Raw genomic sequence first — 12,852 nt, 5'->3', positions numbered from 1 at the left:
AACCCTCCTGTCACTATCTTAAAAATACACGCAGAAGCTGACCTCTTCTCACCAGCCTGCTGGTAGCCACTCACAACTTCTTACCTAGATTATTGTGATAAAGTCCTCATTGGCTCCCTAGTTTCCACCTTTGGCTTCATACACTCAATTCTTCACACAGCAGTTAAGGTGATCATTCTCTTCTCTGCCTAAAACCCTCCATTTGGTTTCCATCTCAGAATACACACCAAGCTCATTACAATGACCTAGCATACTCTATATGATGAACCTCCCCCTGCCCTCCCCTTACCTCTCTGACTTCATCCCTACCTCTTTCTCCCTTGGTCAGTCCATACTAAGCCACACTGGTCTCCTTGCTGTGTCTCCAACACAGCAGGCACACACCACCTTATGATCTCTGCACCTGCTTTTCTTTCTGGAATGTTCTTCCACCACCAATAAGGCTAGCTCCTTCCTTCATTCTAGTCTTTGCTCAAATGCCATTTTCTTAGTGAGAACTTCTCTTCCAACTACCATGCTCTAGCTCCTTTTTCTACTTTATTTCTCTCCAAAATATTTTTCTCATCTTCTTTTTTATTTTATTCTTAATTATTATGATTTGTATTTAGTATTTGTTGAATGGATGAATGAATTAAAAAAAACCAGGGGCATTAATTGGCAATATGAAGTAGATAAGTTAGCAATTTCTGTACATGATTACTAAAGATGTGTGCAATAGAACCATACATATTTAGCACTATGAAATTGATAAATATAAATTGAAGACATTTTGACATAGAAATGAATAAAAATATTTCAATTTCATTAGATACCAGTTTGTCTTCTGATTAGCTTGCTGGGTTGTATGGATCAATAGAATATACTTCCTGTGTTTCTAAATGAAGATCTCCTTCTTTAGGGATTTGATTTGTATAATAATTGCTAAATGGAAGAAGAAAAAAGTAAACTCTTTACTCATTGCCCATGACTACTACAAACATGTCACAGTAGTTTGTTTTCCATAATTCCCATTACATGATAAATACTTTTCATGAAGGATTCATTTTGTTGTCCTAAGTATCACATGAGATAATCACTATAACCCCTATTATTTGGAAAGGCCCATAAAAATAATTTACTAGGATGCCAAGTGTCCAAGTCAGAAGTTGATAGTAGGTAGCTTTACCTCAGATCTGAGACCTTCAATGACTTATAACCATGAACCTCAGTTTGAAAAATAAAAAGAAGCTTTTATTTTAGGATATGACCATAAATTTGCCTTTTTTTGGGACAGTCTTCCGATCTAACATAAAGGGAAGTTTTTATATTTGATGTTAAATTCAGAATCCTTACATAGTCTTATAGCACTAAAAGCTTGAAATAATTTTTAAGAGGACAATTTTACTTTTATTCCTTGAAAGCCCATATGCTTGGGGTGCCTGGGTGGCTCAGTCATTGAGTATCTGCCTTTGGCTCAGGTCATGATTCCAGGGTCCTGGGATGGAGCCCCACATCGGGCTCTCTGCTCAGCGGGAAGCATGCTTCTCCCTCTCCCACTCTCCCTGCTTGTATTCCCTCTCTCACTGTGTCTCTCTCTGTCAAATAAATACAATCATTTTTTAAAAAAAGAAAGCCCATATGTTATACTGTGCTTCTAAAACCACTTAGCCAAAATTAGCAAAAAACAATAAAAGGAGATTACACTGTCACGTAGAACTCTGAAATAAGATATTACAAAATTACTGAATAAGAAAGATTTCTGCTAAAGGTACTTAGAGCATGTCACTCATACCATATTTAAGAGGTCAGCTTATAGGTATGTTGTAAGTGGTGTACATTAAGAGTGGTGTCTCTCAAATGTTTGGGTGGCTTTTAAAAATATTTTGTTACTTAGACAAAATTTCTAAGTGATTGATTACTCATCCATTTACAGAAATATTTAAGGCAGCTCAAATGTCTATATCAACCATCAGAAAATAAATTGAAGTCAGTTACAAGTTGGAAATAAAATAAGTGAGTAAAGCTTAGAATGTAGCTTAACATACATGTTTGGTTTATATCAATGGAGGCTTAAATATAGTATTTGATATAATCATATTCATAAACTTAATAATCTGCCAGGAACATCAAATTATTTGAGTTCATAGGCATTCCTAAAGTTTGCCAATTTTCCTACATGTGTAATCCTCTGAGAACAAACTCAGTAGCATGAAGGAAAGAGATAGAGACCACATTTTCTAAATTTCTAGTAACTCAGCTAAAATTATCTTCTGACTTCCTGTGAGGAAAGCCATGTAAATGATATCCCTATTTTCTTTTCCTTAAGACCCTCTTCTCCCTTGAATTCTCCGAAACTCCTCTTTCCTAGTTCTCCTCCTACTTCCGATTATTTCTTCCTCTCCTCCCTTTTAAGCGTTACTGTCCTTCTGAGACCTGTTCTCACCCCTGTTCTTACCGTTTTTGTTCTTCTTGGTCCCAAGGCTTCAAATGTGAGTTAAATGTTGCCTGAGTCCAGGCCTCTCTCTTGAGTCCTACATTGTGGGTACCCCAAAGTAATAGGGCAGGACTGAATTTATATTTCTCCACAAAACTGCCCCTCTCCTCTTTTGGTGAACCACTGGATCCCCTCCACAGAAGTCATTCTTTTCGCCCCTTCTCCCAGCATTTGACAAGTCACTAAATCCTGAAGATCCTCTCTTCTTAATAGTGAAGATACCTCTCAATCTCCACCACTGCTGCTTTGGTTGAAAACCCAGTCTTGCCCGTCCTGATGAAAATGCCTATCTGAACATATTACCTTGCTCAAGATCCTACAGGATAAACCCCAACTCCTTGTCATGGCATGCAAAGATTTTGATGATCTAGCCCCTGCCCATCTTTCTAGACTCCCCAGTGACTGTTAAATGAAAAATTAGTTCCAGGGGATGTGAAAGCATTATAGGAGCAAAAGAGTTCTGTGGTCCAATTAGTTTGGGGAACTCTGGTTTAAAAATAAAATTAAACAGGCTTCTTTATTGTAGGACTTTAAATATGTTCTTGGTCTCTGTGACTCTTCATGAGAAAAATACAGCATGTAGTACTTCCCAATGTTATTTGGTCATAGAACACCCTTTTTTCCTGAAGTCATTCACACAACGAGGGTTATGTGGTACATCATCTGGTCCACACTACAGTGTAAAGTATATCACAACTGTAGACCCTTCTAAGACTCTTGTATTATAAGAACTACATAAGCAATTTGACACAACTGTGATTGCACCTGTGAACCGAGGTGCCCAGGTCTGGCGGGCTTAGAACAAATGCCTCAGGTTCACAGGTGCCATCACAACATAGTTTCAATATAAACCCTTCGTGTCCAGTGTCTACACCAGGCGTTTTACAACTATGAACAATGTACCAGATGGCACTGATGGCACGAGCCAGGTGACTTGGCATGTTAAAGTAATTTTGCTGGTGAAAAAAAAAAAAGTAATTTTGCTGGCATTTATGGGTGACTTGTCTAGGGTGACATGACTTGGTCATCTCCCCCTGGAAGTTACCTGAGACTTGGTAAGGCTTCACCTGATCATCTTCTCTAACACGAGCACGTGCAGAGATTCAAGAACCTGTGCACACAAAACATTCCCAGGCTGTTTCCTGATGGTCTCATTTGCTAAAATGGTATCCTTTGCACTTATCAGAATATTCTGACACAGGATTTATGGGTCAGAGGGGTCTTTTAGGCCATCCCTACACCTAAATCTATGTTACCCTCTCCTTCAGTCACCATCACACACAGTTATGTCAAATTGCTTACGTAGTTCCTGTAATACCTGACGGAAAGACGAGCCTCAAACTGCTCCTTCCACTTGGAATGCCTTTTTCTCCTTGTCTACAAACTCTTGAGGCTTGCTTGAAAGATTTCCTTCACTATGAAATTTTTTTTCTGATCAAAATTCCCCATTACTTGACCACTTGCTTTGTGTACGCACCAAATATCACATAACCTACTATGGCAAAATTAGTTTATAGATTAAAATGTTGTGGGGTTTTTTTAAAGATTTTATTTATTTGACAGAGAGAGACATAGCGAGAGAGGGAACACAAGTAGGGGGAGTGGGAGAGGGAGAAGCAGGCTTCCCGCAGGGCAGGGAGCCCAATGTGGGACTCGATCCCAGGACCCTGGGATCATGACCTGAGCCGAAGGCAGATGCTTAACGACTGAGCCACCCAGGCACCCCTATAGATTAAAATACTTAGAAAATTAATGTTAGGGGCTCCTGGGTGGCTCAGTCATTAAGTGTCTGCCTTCAGCTTGGGTCATAATCCCGGGATCCTGGGATCGAGCCATGTGTCAGGCTCCCTGCTCAGCGAGGAGCTTGCTTCTCCCTCTCCCTCTGCCCTTCCCCCTGCTTATGCTCTCTCTCTCTCTCTCTGTCAAATAAATAAATAAATAAATTTAAAAAATTAATGTTAAAAAAAGAAAAGTATATCTTATTTCTGAATAAAACATAACAAAACATAGAAACCTAAGTAGTCATGAAAACAACAACCAAGCGAGAGAAAAGATTACTTCAACAAATAGAAAGGCCTTGGATGTTTCTGAATGGGAACACATTACAGAAAAGATGTCAGTTTCTCACAGACTAATCTATAGACTTAAATGCAGTCTCAACATATGTTTTTTGGAGATGCCAAATGATCTAAAAATCACCTGGTAAGAACAAACAGAAGAGAATAGAAAGGAAAATCCTAAAAAATTATAGCAAAGGAATTCTTGACCTACCATATAATAGTAGAAAGCTATATTAATTAAACACAGAGTAATTTGTGATGGGCGGACAAATCAATACAGCAGGAAAAGAAGTCCTGAAACACAACATTACCAAAATATATTAATTATCTGACATATGGTCAAGTTAGAACACACTTTCTGGAAAGTCATTTGGCAATATTGATTAGGCATCTTAAATGTTCGTACTCTTACCCTTAGTAATTCTAGACATTTATGCTACAGAAATAAGTAAATGTGGAAAAAGGTTTATTTGAAGATGTCTCTTGTATCTTTATTTATTATCAAAATAAATGTGGAAGCAACCTAAAATTTCCACAATACAGAAATACATAGAACAATATACTATTACATAATTAAAAAGAAAACATAATATAAAGACACAAGAGACAAAAGCCAAATTAAAAAAATTAAAGCAGGGGACTATCATGTCAAAATTTCAGTTAAAAAGAGAAAAAGAGAAAGAATATAAGATCAGATAAGAATATACCAAAATATCTGCAGTTGTTACCACTGGGATTTTTAAAATTTTAATTTTCTAGATTTTTAAATATATATCATCTGAATAAACATCATTCAAATAAAATAAGTGCTTGATTTTTTTTTTTTAAAGATTTTATTCATTTGACAGAGAGAGAGACAGCGAGAGCAGGAACACAGGCAGGGGGAGTGGGAGAGGGAGAAGCAGGCTTCCCGCTGAGCAGGGAGCCCGATGTGGGACTCGATCCCAGGACCCTGGGATCATGACCTGAGCTGAAGGCAGATGCTTAACGACTGAGCCACCCAGGCGCCCCTGTGCTTGATATTTTTTAAGTTCTCACAGAGAGGGCTTCCTTCTATATGGCACAAGATCTCTTACTCCACACTACAATGTTCATGTCATATGACTTGTGCTTCTGAGTTTAGTTTCAGGCAAGAAGCCAAAACCTTTTGTACCCTTTGGTCAAGGATGCATTGAACTTACCGTTCTCTGTGTTTTAATATTGTGCATAAGGTGACACCAATCAAGAATACAAGAAGTACTGAACCTGCAGAAAGACCTAGAAAACAAAACAGCAAGTATCAAATGCCAGACAATTGTGACCTATATTGTTTTGAAGTAATTGTGGGGCTATTCCTAGCGGTGGGGAAATTGTTATGGGACTTTATACTTATCCTTTGTTAGCCATAAAATGTTACATTCCTAAATAATCATACTTGGGCTTAATTTTTTTTCTGATTCAATCCAGTCCACCTTTAATCTAAAGCACCAAGCATTTGACCACAGGGCTCCAGTCAAGTTTCTGTTGAGCTTTTCTGTTTCTTTCAATTTTATTAATAATATTCTTGTTACTGGGGTGATATTAGGAGCTCAGGACACAAGGATCCCACGACTTGGCATAACAACATTTAATTCTCAGTTGGAAAATATATTTTGCTGTTGCAGAATAAGTCAGCCTGTTTGATAGTACCAAATCATGCAAAAGATCAAAAGTTAATATAAACTCAACTTTCAATTGAAAAACTGGGAATAGTTGGCTTTTTAAATTATTTATTCAACTCTATCCAAAAGTGTCAGTTTGTAATATGAAGTACGTATTAAAAGAGCTTTAAGACACCAAAAAGGATAATTTCCTAGGAGTTAAAGTGAAAAACAAAAATAACAGGCAGGATATAGGGCCTCAAATTCGATATATATATATATATATTTTATAAAACATCATTAGAAATTTAATTCAAATATTTAAGAAAACTTACCACTAAGAAGAGGAGCAAGTGAAGCTAAGGAGAGTACAAAATCACAAAAATATTAGTCTAGTTGCATACTTCAGTGCAGCCCAAAGTCCCGTGGTAATATCCCCAAAGATAACACTCAGCTCCTTTCTCTCAAAATCTACTTAAAAAGATGTATTGGGACCCTGCATTGTATGCACTCTTCCTTCATTTTTTATGTAACAATTCACTGGATGTTTAAAAAAATAACACAGTAAGTTGGGGTAGTTCACGAATGAAAAAAGCCAATATACTCAACTTCGTAATCAGATTTCTCAGGTTAGAATGCAAGTAGTAACTGTTACAACATGTTGTTCAACATATTTTTTGGAGGTCCCTGTCAAATTGGTTAAGTACTTATAAATCAAGATTCAGCAAGAGAAATCTCAGTAACAACTCCTTTCAAAATGTAAGGTTGTTAGTTCTGCATCTTGTAGGCTGGTACTCCTCTCCCTTTATTTTCTTCTTTACTTCCCTCATCCTCAGAAAGTTCTGCTTTTTCTAGAATAGACCACTAACTTCAAATTCATCTGTTACTGTAGCACTGGTCACAGACCCACATCAATTTAAAACCTAGAAGTCCCTAACATTGATGGATACTCCTCACTCTTCTTCTCTCCAGTGAGACAAGTATGAGCACGGTAGCCTTTTGCTGTTACCTGGTGATTTGCAGACAGCCAGGGGCGGGTTCCATCCCTGATCATCCTGACACTGGCTCTGGGGACTGCCTTCCAGGGTATACCCCTCTTCACACTCCAAAGTGACGATGGCACCATACTGATACATTTTCCCAGGCTCCAGCCCCTTCTGGATTCCATTCATATACTCTGGGGAGCTACAGTTTACCTCTGAAATGAAAGAAAGCTCATTGAGGCTGGGTCATACTTTAGCCTTTTCTCAAGGAAGTAGATACTGCCCTGAATGGAAAGGTTTATGAAACCAACTCGGTTCATTCTCAGTAAGGAAAGCCTCACTGTGAGAACACAAAAGAACATCTTAGGCAGAGTCTTTCTGTGTCAACCATCCATCTCAATTACCTCTAGGTAATTTAAGCCAGATTATTTTCCTTCTTTGAGCTTTAGTTTCTAAACTAATAGTGTTGGATAATTTTAATGGCCTCTTTGAGAAATGGTAAAGGCTGAATGGGTGATATTAAGAATTCTTAATGACTGTTTCATCTGTTCCACTGTTACTCTATAATTGTCCATACAGAACATACTTCCTCATTTCTCCTTTCATCTCACACCATAGGGGGCAATAGCAGGAGGTTTGGGATTTGAATCATGACTCTAGGACTCCCCAGCTGTGTGACTTTGGGTCAGTTACAGATCTCTCCACTCTACCGAGACCTCATCTGTCATATAGGAATAATAATGGCACCAACTTCATCTGGTTCTCAGGAAGATTAATGAGATAACGCATGTAAGATGTTGTGTGCAGTTTCTGGCATTTAGTAAAAAGTGCTTGATAAATATTAGATATTAACTCACTCTTCCTATTTCATATGCATTGTTTATGTTAATGAAAATGAAATTCTGAAGCTTTTATAAAAAAATATACCCATAATTCCACCACCACTTAGAGGAAATATACTGACAAGATCATTGTGCTTTTTATCAGTATTTTGTCAAATGCACACTTATCATAACTACAACCACAGGTTAATTCAACCTGCACTTTAGTTGTTTAATTGGTATAAGTACTTCAATTTTCTATATTTAAAGGGCTACATAAGTGATCACTCCTCAGATAAGCTACACCCTAAGTCATTTTTTTTAAATTTTATGGTATTTAGACTAATTAATGTATTCATCCAATTGAATCAATCCAATGAAATGCATTTAATTAAATGAGCCAATTAATGCATTTATTTGGTTATTTTAAGTTGAAATACCTAACTGAATATCTATTTCAGAGACATTTGAATAAAAAAACAGGAGAATAATAGACACCACACCTTGACAATAAGGGGCAGATTGGCTCCAGGTTCCCTCATGTGTGCAAAGAAGGAGTGCTTCTCCCACAAGCAGGTAGCCTTGGTCACAGCTGTACAGGATTGACATTCCGGGAGAAAATCGAACTATATCTCCACCGGTATGATTCCCGTTGGGTATCTTAAGTGGAAGTTGACATCCTAAAGAAGCTTAGACACCAATAAAAAAGGATCTTTAATTTAACACAAAGGAACATATAGCCAACACTATCTGTGGGTGACAGCAATACTGAAAGAAGGTAGGGAACAAGCCAACTAATTGGTATCAAGAAATACTCATTCCACCTAAACCAAGTAGCACTGGACAGAAATTTGCATTGCCTACATATATCATATGAGATCTGAAGAAATGTCAAAAGTAGCATAATGAAACATCAATGGTCGTGGCCCACGGTTGTAATCTATCAGGTAATAGTATTTTCTTTTCCCTTTAAATAGCGAAGGGGCTATAGTTTAAGGGTCTTACACTCCAATGCCTTCTGGAACCAGGAAGTGAAGCCACCAGATATGACAAATCAGAGAGCATCTGTCCTAAAAATGGCAGCCATCACCTGGTTCAAGATACAGGTGTCTTTCAGGAAAGCAAAGGGGGTCCTCACTGTATTACACATTCACTGTTTATCTTGGGCTGTGCAGATGGGTTTCACTTAGGATGAGACTACTGTGCTAGCCAAAGAAAACCATTCTGGTGAGCTGAATTCAGTTCTTGGGGCACCGACTGGCAGCCTCTGTTGTAGATAGTTACTGACAGGAATAAAACTGCTGAATGATAACTATAATGACAAGAAAGACAATTTGATGGGTTTGAAGGGCAACATTCATCTCCACAAACCCAAAGTTCTCTTTCTGGCTGGTTTCACAGCCTTAAATATCAAATTATCAAGCAATATTATTGCCAAACACTTGCCCTCCCAAAAAGTATGTGTGTTTTTTTTAAATTATAAATTAGTAAAAAGAATAAATTTTAGAGACTCCATCAGTTTGGAAGTTAACCATTATCTTCTCATGTACTTTTGCTCAGCACACCTAGAAAGGGAAGGGATAAAAAAAATCAGATGAGAAGACAAGGCAGGTATCTTGTAAAACAATGTGATTGCCGTCACTTTCACATGCTTTTCTGTAGTTTGAATGGTCAGTGCAATTTCAAAGCCCTTTTTCTCCATTCTGGGCAACACCCCATCCCTTATTCCTTAAAATATCTTACCCTTTTTGATACAAGTCGGTACACCTGGCACCCATGTGTTATTGGTATGACACCTAATCACGTGACTGCCGTTCATGATGAAGCCAGGATTGCAGGCGACATACACTGTGTCATTGTGGGAATATGAGGAACGAGTTTTGTTGAGCTTGTACCCATGTTTGACTTCTGGGCTAGGGCAGTGAATCACAGGCGGAGATTTTAAGCACTTTGGGGAAGGTCCAGTCCAAGATCCATGTCCTTCAGAATCACTTATGCATCGTATATTTTTCTCTCCCAGAAGAGAGAATCCTTGGTCACATTCATAAGAGACTTCATTTCCATATCGGAAGGGTCCTGCCATCACGCCCCTGGGCCTTCCATGGTCAATCATGGGTGGAGGCTGACAGTGAATTACTGCAGAAGAGATTTAGGAAATTCTGCTTCAGCTAGCACACCAAGGTGGACCAGTCTTCAGTCAGGCACAAAGGAAACTAGGCAACTGCTCGTACTGCACGTAACCGTACAAGAATTTAGATTTTTAGAACCCAGGTGATGCTTCCTTTAAAACAGCATTATTAAATTCTCTATGTGAGTAATACATACTCGTTCCAAAAAAATTCAGAAAACAAAGTATTATGAGAGGAGTAAATATAGCTATGTTCCCATAAACTAGAAATAAAGGCCATATATATGGTTTTTTCTTAAATCTTGAGCAGATATATAGCAAATACTCAGTTCCTACTTGACCACTTTTTTCCCCAATGCCAGCGCTGACCAAACACGGAAAGATTTGTCTTATGTACAATGAGACAGAACACATAGACTATTGAGGTAGTTATAAAGCTAGTTCTTCAGTGGCCTTCCCTCTCTAACCCCTTACTACCCCAATGACAGTTTTTTTTTCTAACTTACCTTGACAAAGTGGAATCTTTTGGAACCAAACCCTATTCTCAGCATCTTGACACTTCTGATAAGTATGTCCTGTCAACCGGTACCTAGAGAGAGATTGTAATGCATTTCTTCTTCCCAGTATCACATCTCTGCAACCTAGCTTCCTCAAACCACAGATACAGGGGCACTTCTAAATAAGAGCTTTGGCAGACAAGGAGCTAAAACTCTTGGCCCTCCAAGTAAGAAAACTACTTCAGACATAGAGTTTTCCACAGCGAAGTCATTTCCATGTCAAGTAAGGACTGAAAAGTCAGAGAGATGTTAGTTAGACCTTTGGAACCTCACATTCCCTGTGAGTGTGACAATGAGAGACCTCTAGAAGGAGTCACTAAGACAAGCTGAGGACAGAATTAATGCACAAAATGAGGTGGAGACCCCTTTTCAGAATGGACCATCTCATACTCACCCATCTTGACAGGATGTATTGACTGGTATCACATGTGAATGAATGGGAGGCTCTTGAAAATCTCTCACAGGTTGACATGGTGCTTCTAGAAGAGCAAAGTTTGAATTATTTATGCATGCCTGATATCACAGAGAAAAACAACTCTGCAACTGAAAGTACCTTCACACCGAGGGGGAGAAGGACTCCAATTTCCTGAAGGCATACAGTGAATGGATTTGTTTCCCACAAGCAAGTAGCCAGGGTCACAGGTGTAGTCTACAGTCATCCCAGAGACAAAGAGGACCCTATTTCCACCTGTATGCTGACCATGATGGAGCCCAAAAGGTGGCTGGCAGCCTGAAGAGAAAACTCCCCACATAAATACCAACAAGAAAAAAAGAAATATACACTCAAGAACATTAAGTATACAACATTTGACAGCAGACAATCTGAAACTTTTAAGCCAAAAATTATGAAGCTGTAATTACCAAATGTTTTCTGCTCTTTTGCAGGAACCAGGCACCTTTAAAAAGGTCCTCTCGAAAACCAAGAAACAGACTTTTAACTATAGAGAACAAACTGATGGTTGCCAGAGGAGAGGTGGGTGGGGGATGGGTGAAATCCGTGATGGGGTTTAAGAAGGGCACTTGTGATGAGCATTGGGTGTTGTATGGAAATGTTGAATCACTAAATTCTACACCTAAAACTAATATTACACTGTATGTTAACTAAGTGGAATTTAAATAAAAACTTGAAAAAAAATAAAAAGTTCCTCTCATTATCTACCCTGAATATATCCCAGATCAGGGGGGGCATTTACATGAAGAACACATAAAAACACATAGGACATTCCATCACAGAATGAAGAAATGGGATAGTAATCTGTGCACCTTTGCCTTTTTCTACAACTCTAGTTTTGGGTTGGAGCTAATAAACAAGAATAAATAAGTAAATACCTCATTTTCCCCCATTGGGTCTTTACCTTTTTCACAAACTGGTATTTCAGGATCCCAGGTGCTATCGGCTTTGCAACGAATCTGATGGCTGCCCTTCAAAATAAATCCATGATTACACTTGAATGTCACACTGTCATTGTAGAAATATGGGGCATCCTTGCCAGATATCTTGTATCCATTTGCAACCTGGGCAGGTGGGCACTGAACAGCAGGGAGGAAAAGTTTACAGACAGGGGCAGGCCCACTCCAGGTGCCCCTCTCTTGGTCATTGCTTATACAACGGATGGTGCTCTCCCCAATGAGGTTGAATTCCACTCCGCTCTCTGGCCCAGGGTTGCATGTGTAAGTGACCATGGTTCCATATAGAATATCTCCTGAGGAACTCCCTGTGTGTTTCCCGTTGTAGATGGCAGGAGGTGGTGGGCAGATGATTTCTGGAGAGATGAGAATTTACTGTAGAATTTTGCTCCAGTATTAGACACCAAAGAAGAGAAGATGAAGCGACACCAAAGAAGAGAAATGAAGACACCAAAGAAGAGAAATGAAGCTGGTTATGAACCTGTTGTTATCAGGTTTCCTGGAAGATATGGATGAATTTTGATGATAAGAGTTAACATCAAAGCTCCTTATGTATGTAAAACTCGATTTAAACAGATATCCTAGCAAAGATTTTTCTAATGGAAATCTTTGTTAAAAGTGAACATGTTCATCAGTATCATATTGTGAGGCAGTGAAGTCTAGTAGTAAATTGGTAGTTAAAATCATTGTTTTTTAAAGGAACCAATAAGTGAATAAAAGGCATGGGGGTGGGTAGAATTAAGCTTTTTTGAGTATCATCTTTGTGCTGAGGTGATAGGACAGGTTAGCCAAGAATCGCTGTCA

At 38.6% G+C, this 12,852-nt stretch overlaps 1 protein-coding gene across 1 annotated transcript in view; it reads right to left on the bottom strand.

Moving 5' to 3' along the window:
• Nucleotides 1-827: 827 nt before the first annotated feature.
• The window catches only part of CR2 (complement C3d receptor 2), a 31,138-nt gene continuing 19,113 nt past the window's right edge, over nt 828-12,852 (bottom strand). Inside the window, exons 17-26 of the mRNA XM_021682517.1 lie at nt 11,997-12,404; nt 11,195-11,371; nt 11,036-11,120; nt 10,591-10,673; nt 9,700-10,092; nt 8,460-8,645; nt 7,162-7,350; nt 6,488-6,511; nt 5,715-5,790; nt 828-921 (exon numbers count right to left, since the gene is read on the bottom strand). Of these exons, the coding sequence (XP_021538192.1) occupies nt 828-921; nt 5,715-5,790; nt 6,488-6,511; nt 7,162-7,350; nt 8,460-8,645; nt 9,700-10,092; nt 10,591-10,673; nt 11,036-11,120; nt 11,195-11,371; nt 11,997-12,404 (1,715 nt within the window). The remainder of the gene's footprint in view (nt 922-5,714; nt 5,791-6,487; nt 6,512-7,161; nt 7,351-8,459; nt 8,646-9,699; nt 10,093-10,590; nt 10,674-11,035; nt 11,121-11,194; nt 11,372-11,996; nt 12,405-12,852) is intronic.

The sequence above is a fragment of the Neomonachus schauinslandi genome, chromosome 6, assembly GCF_002201575.2.
Source record: "Neomonachus schauinslandi chromosome 6, ASM220157v2, whole genome shotgun sequence".
Lineage (NCBI taxonomy): Eukaryota > Metazoa > Chordata > Mammalia > Carnivora > Phocidae > Neomonachus > Neomonachus schauinslandi.
Note: the sequence above shows the minus strand (reverse complement) of the source record. Positions and strands in the feature narration are given on the sequence as shown.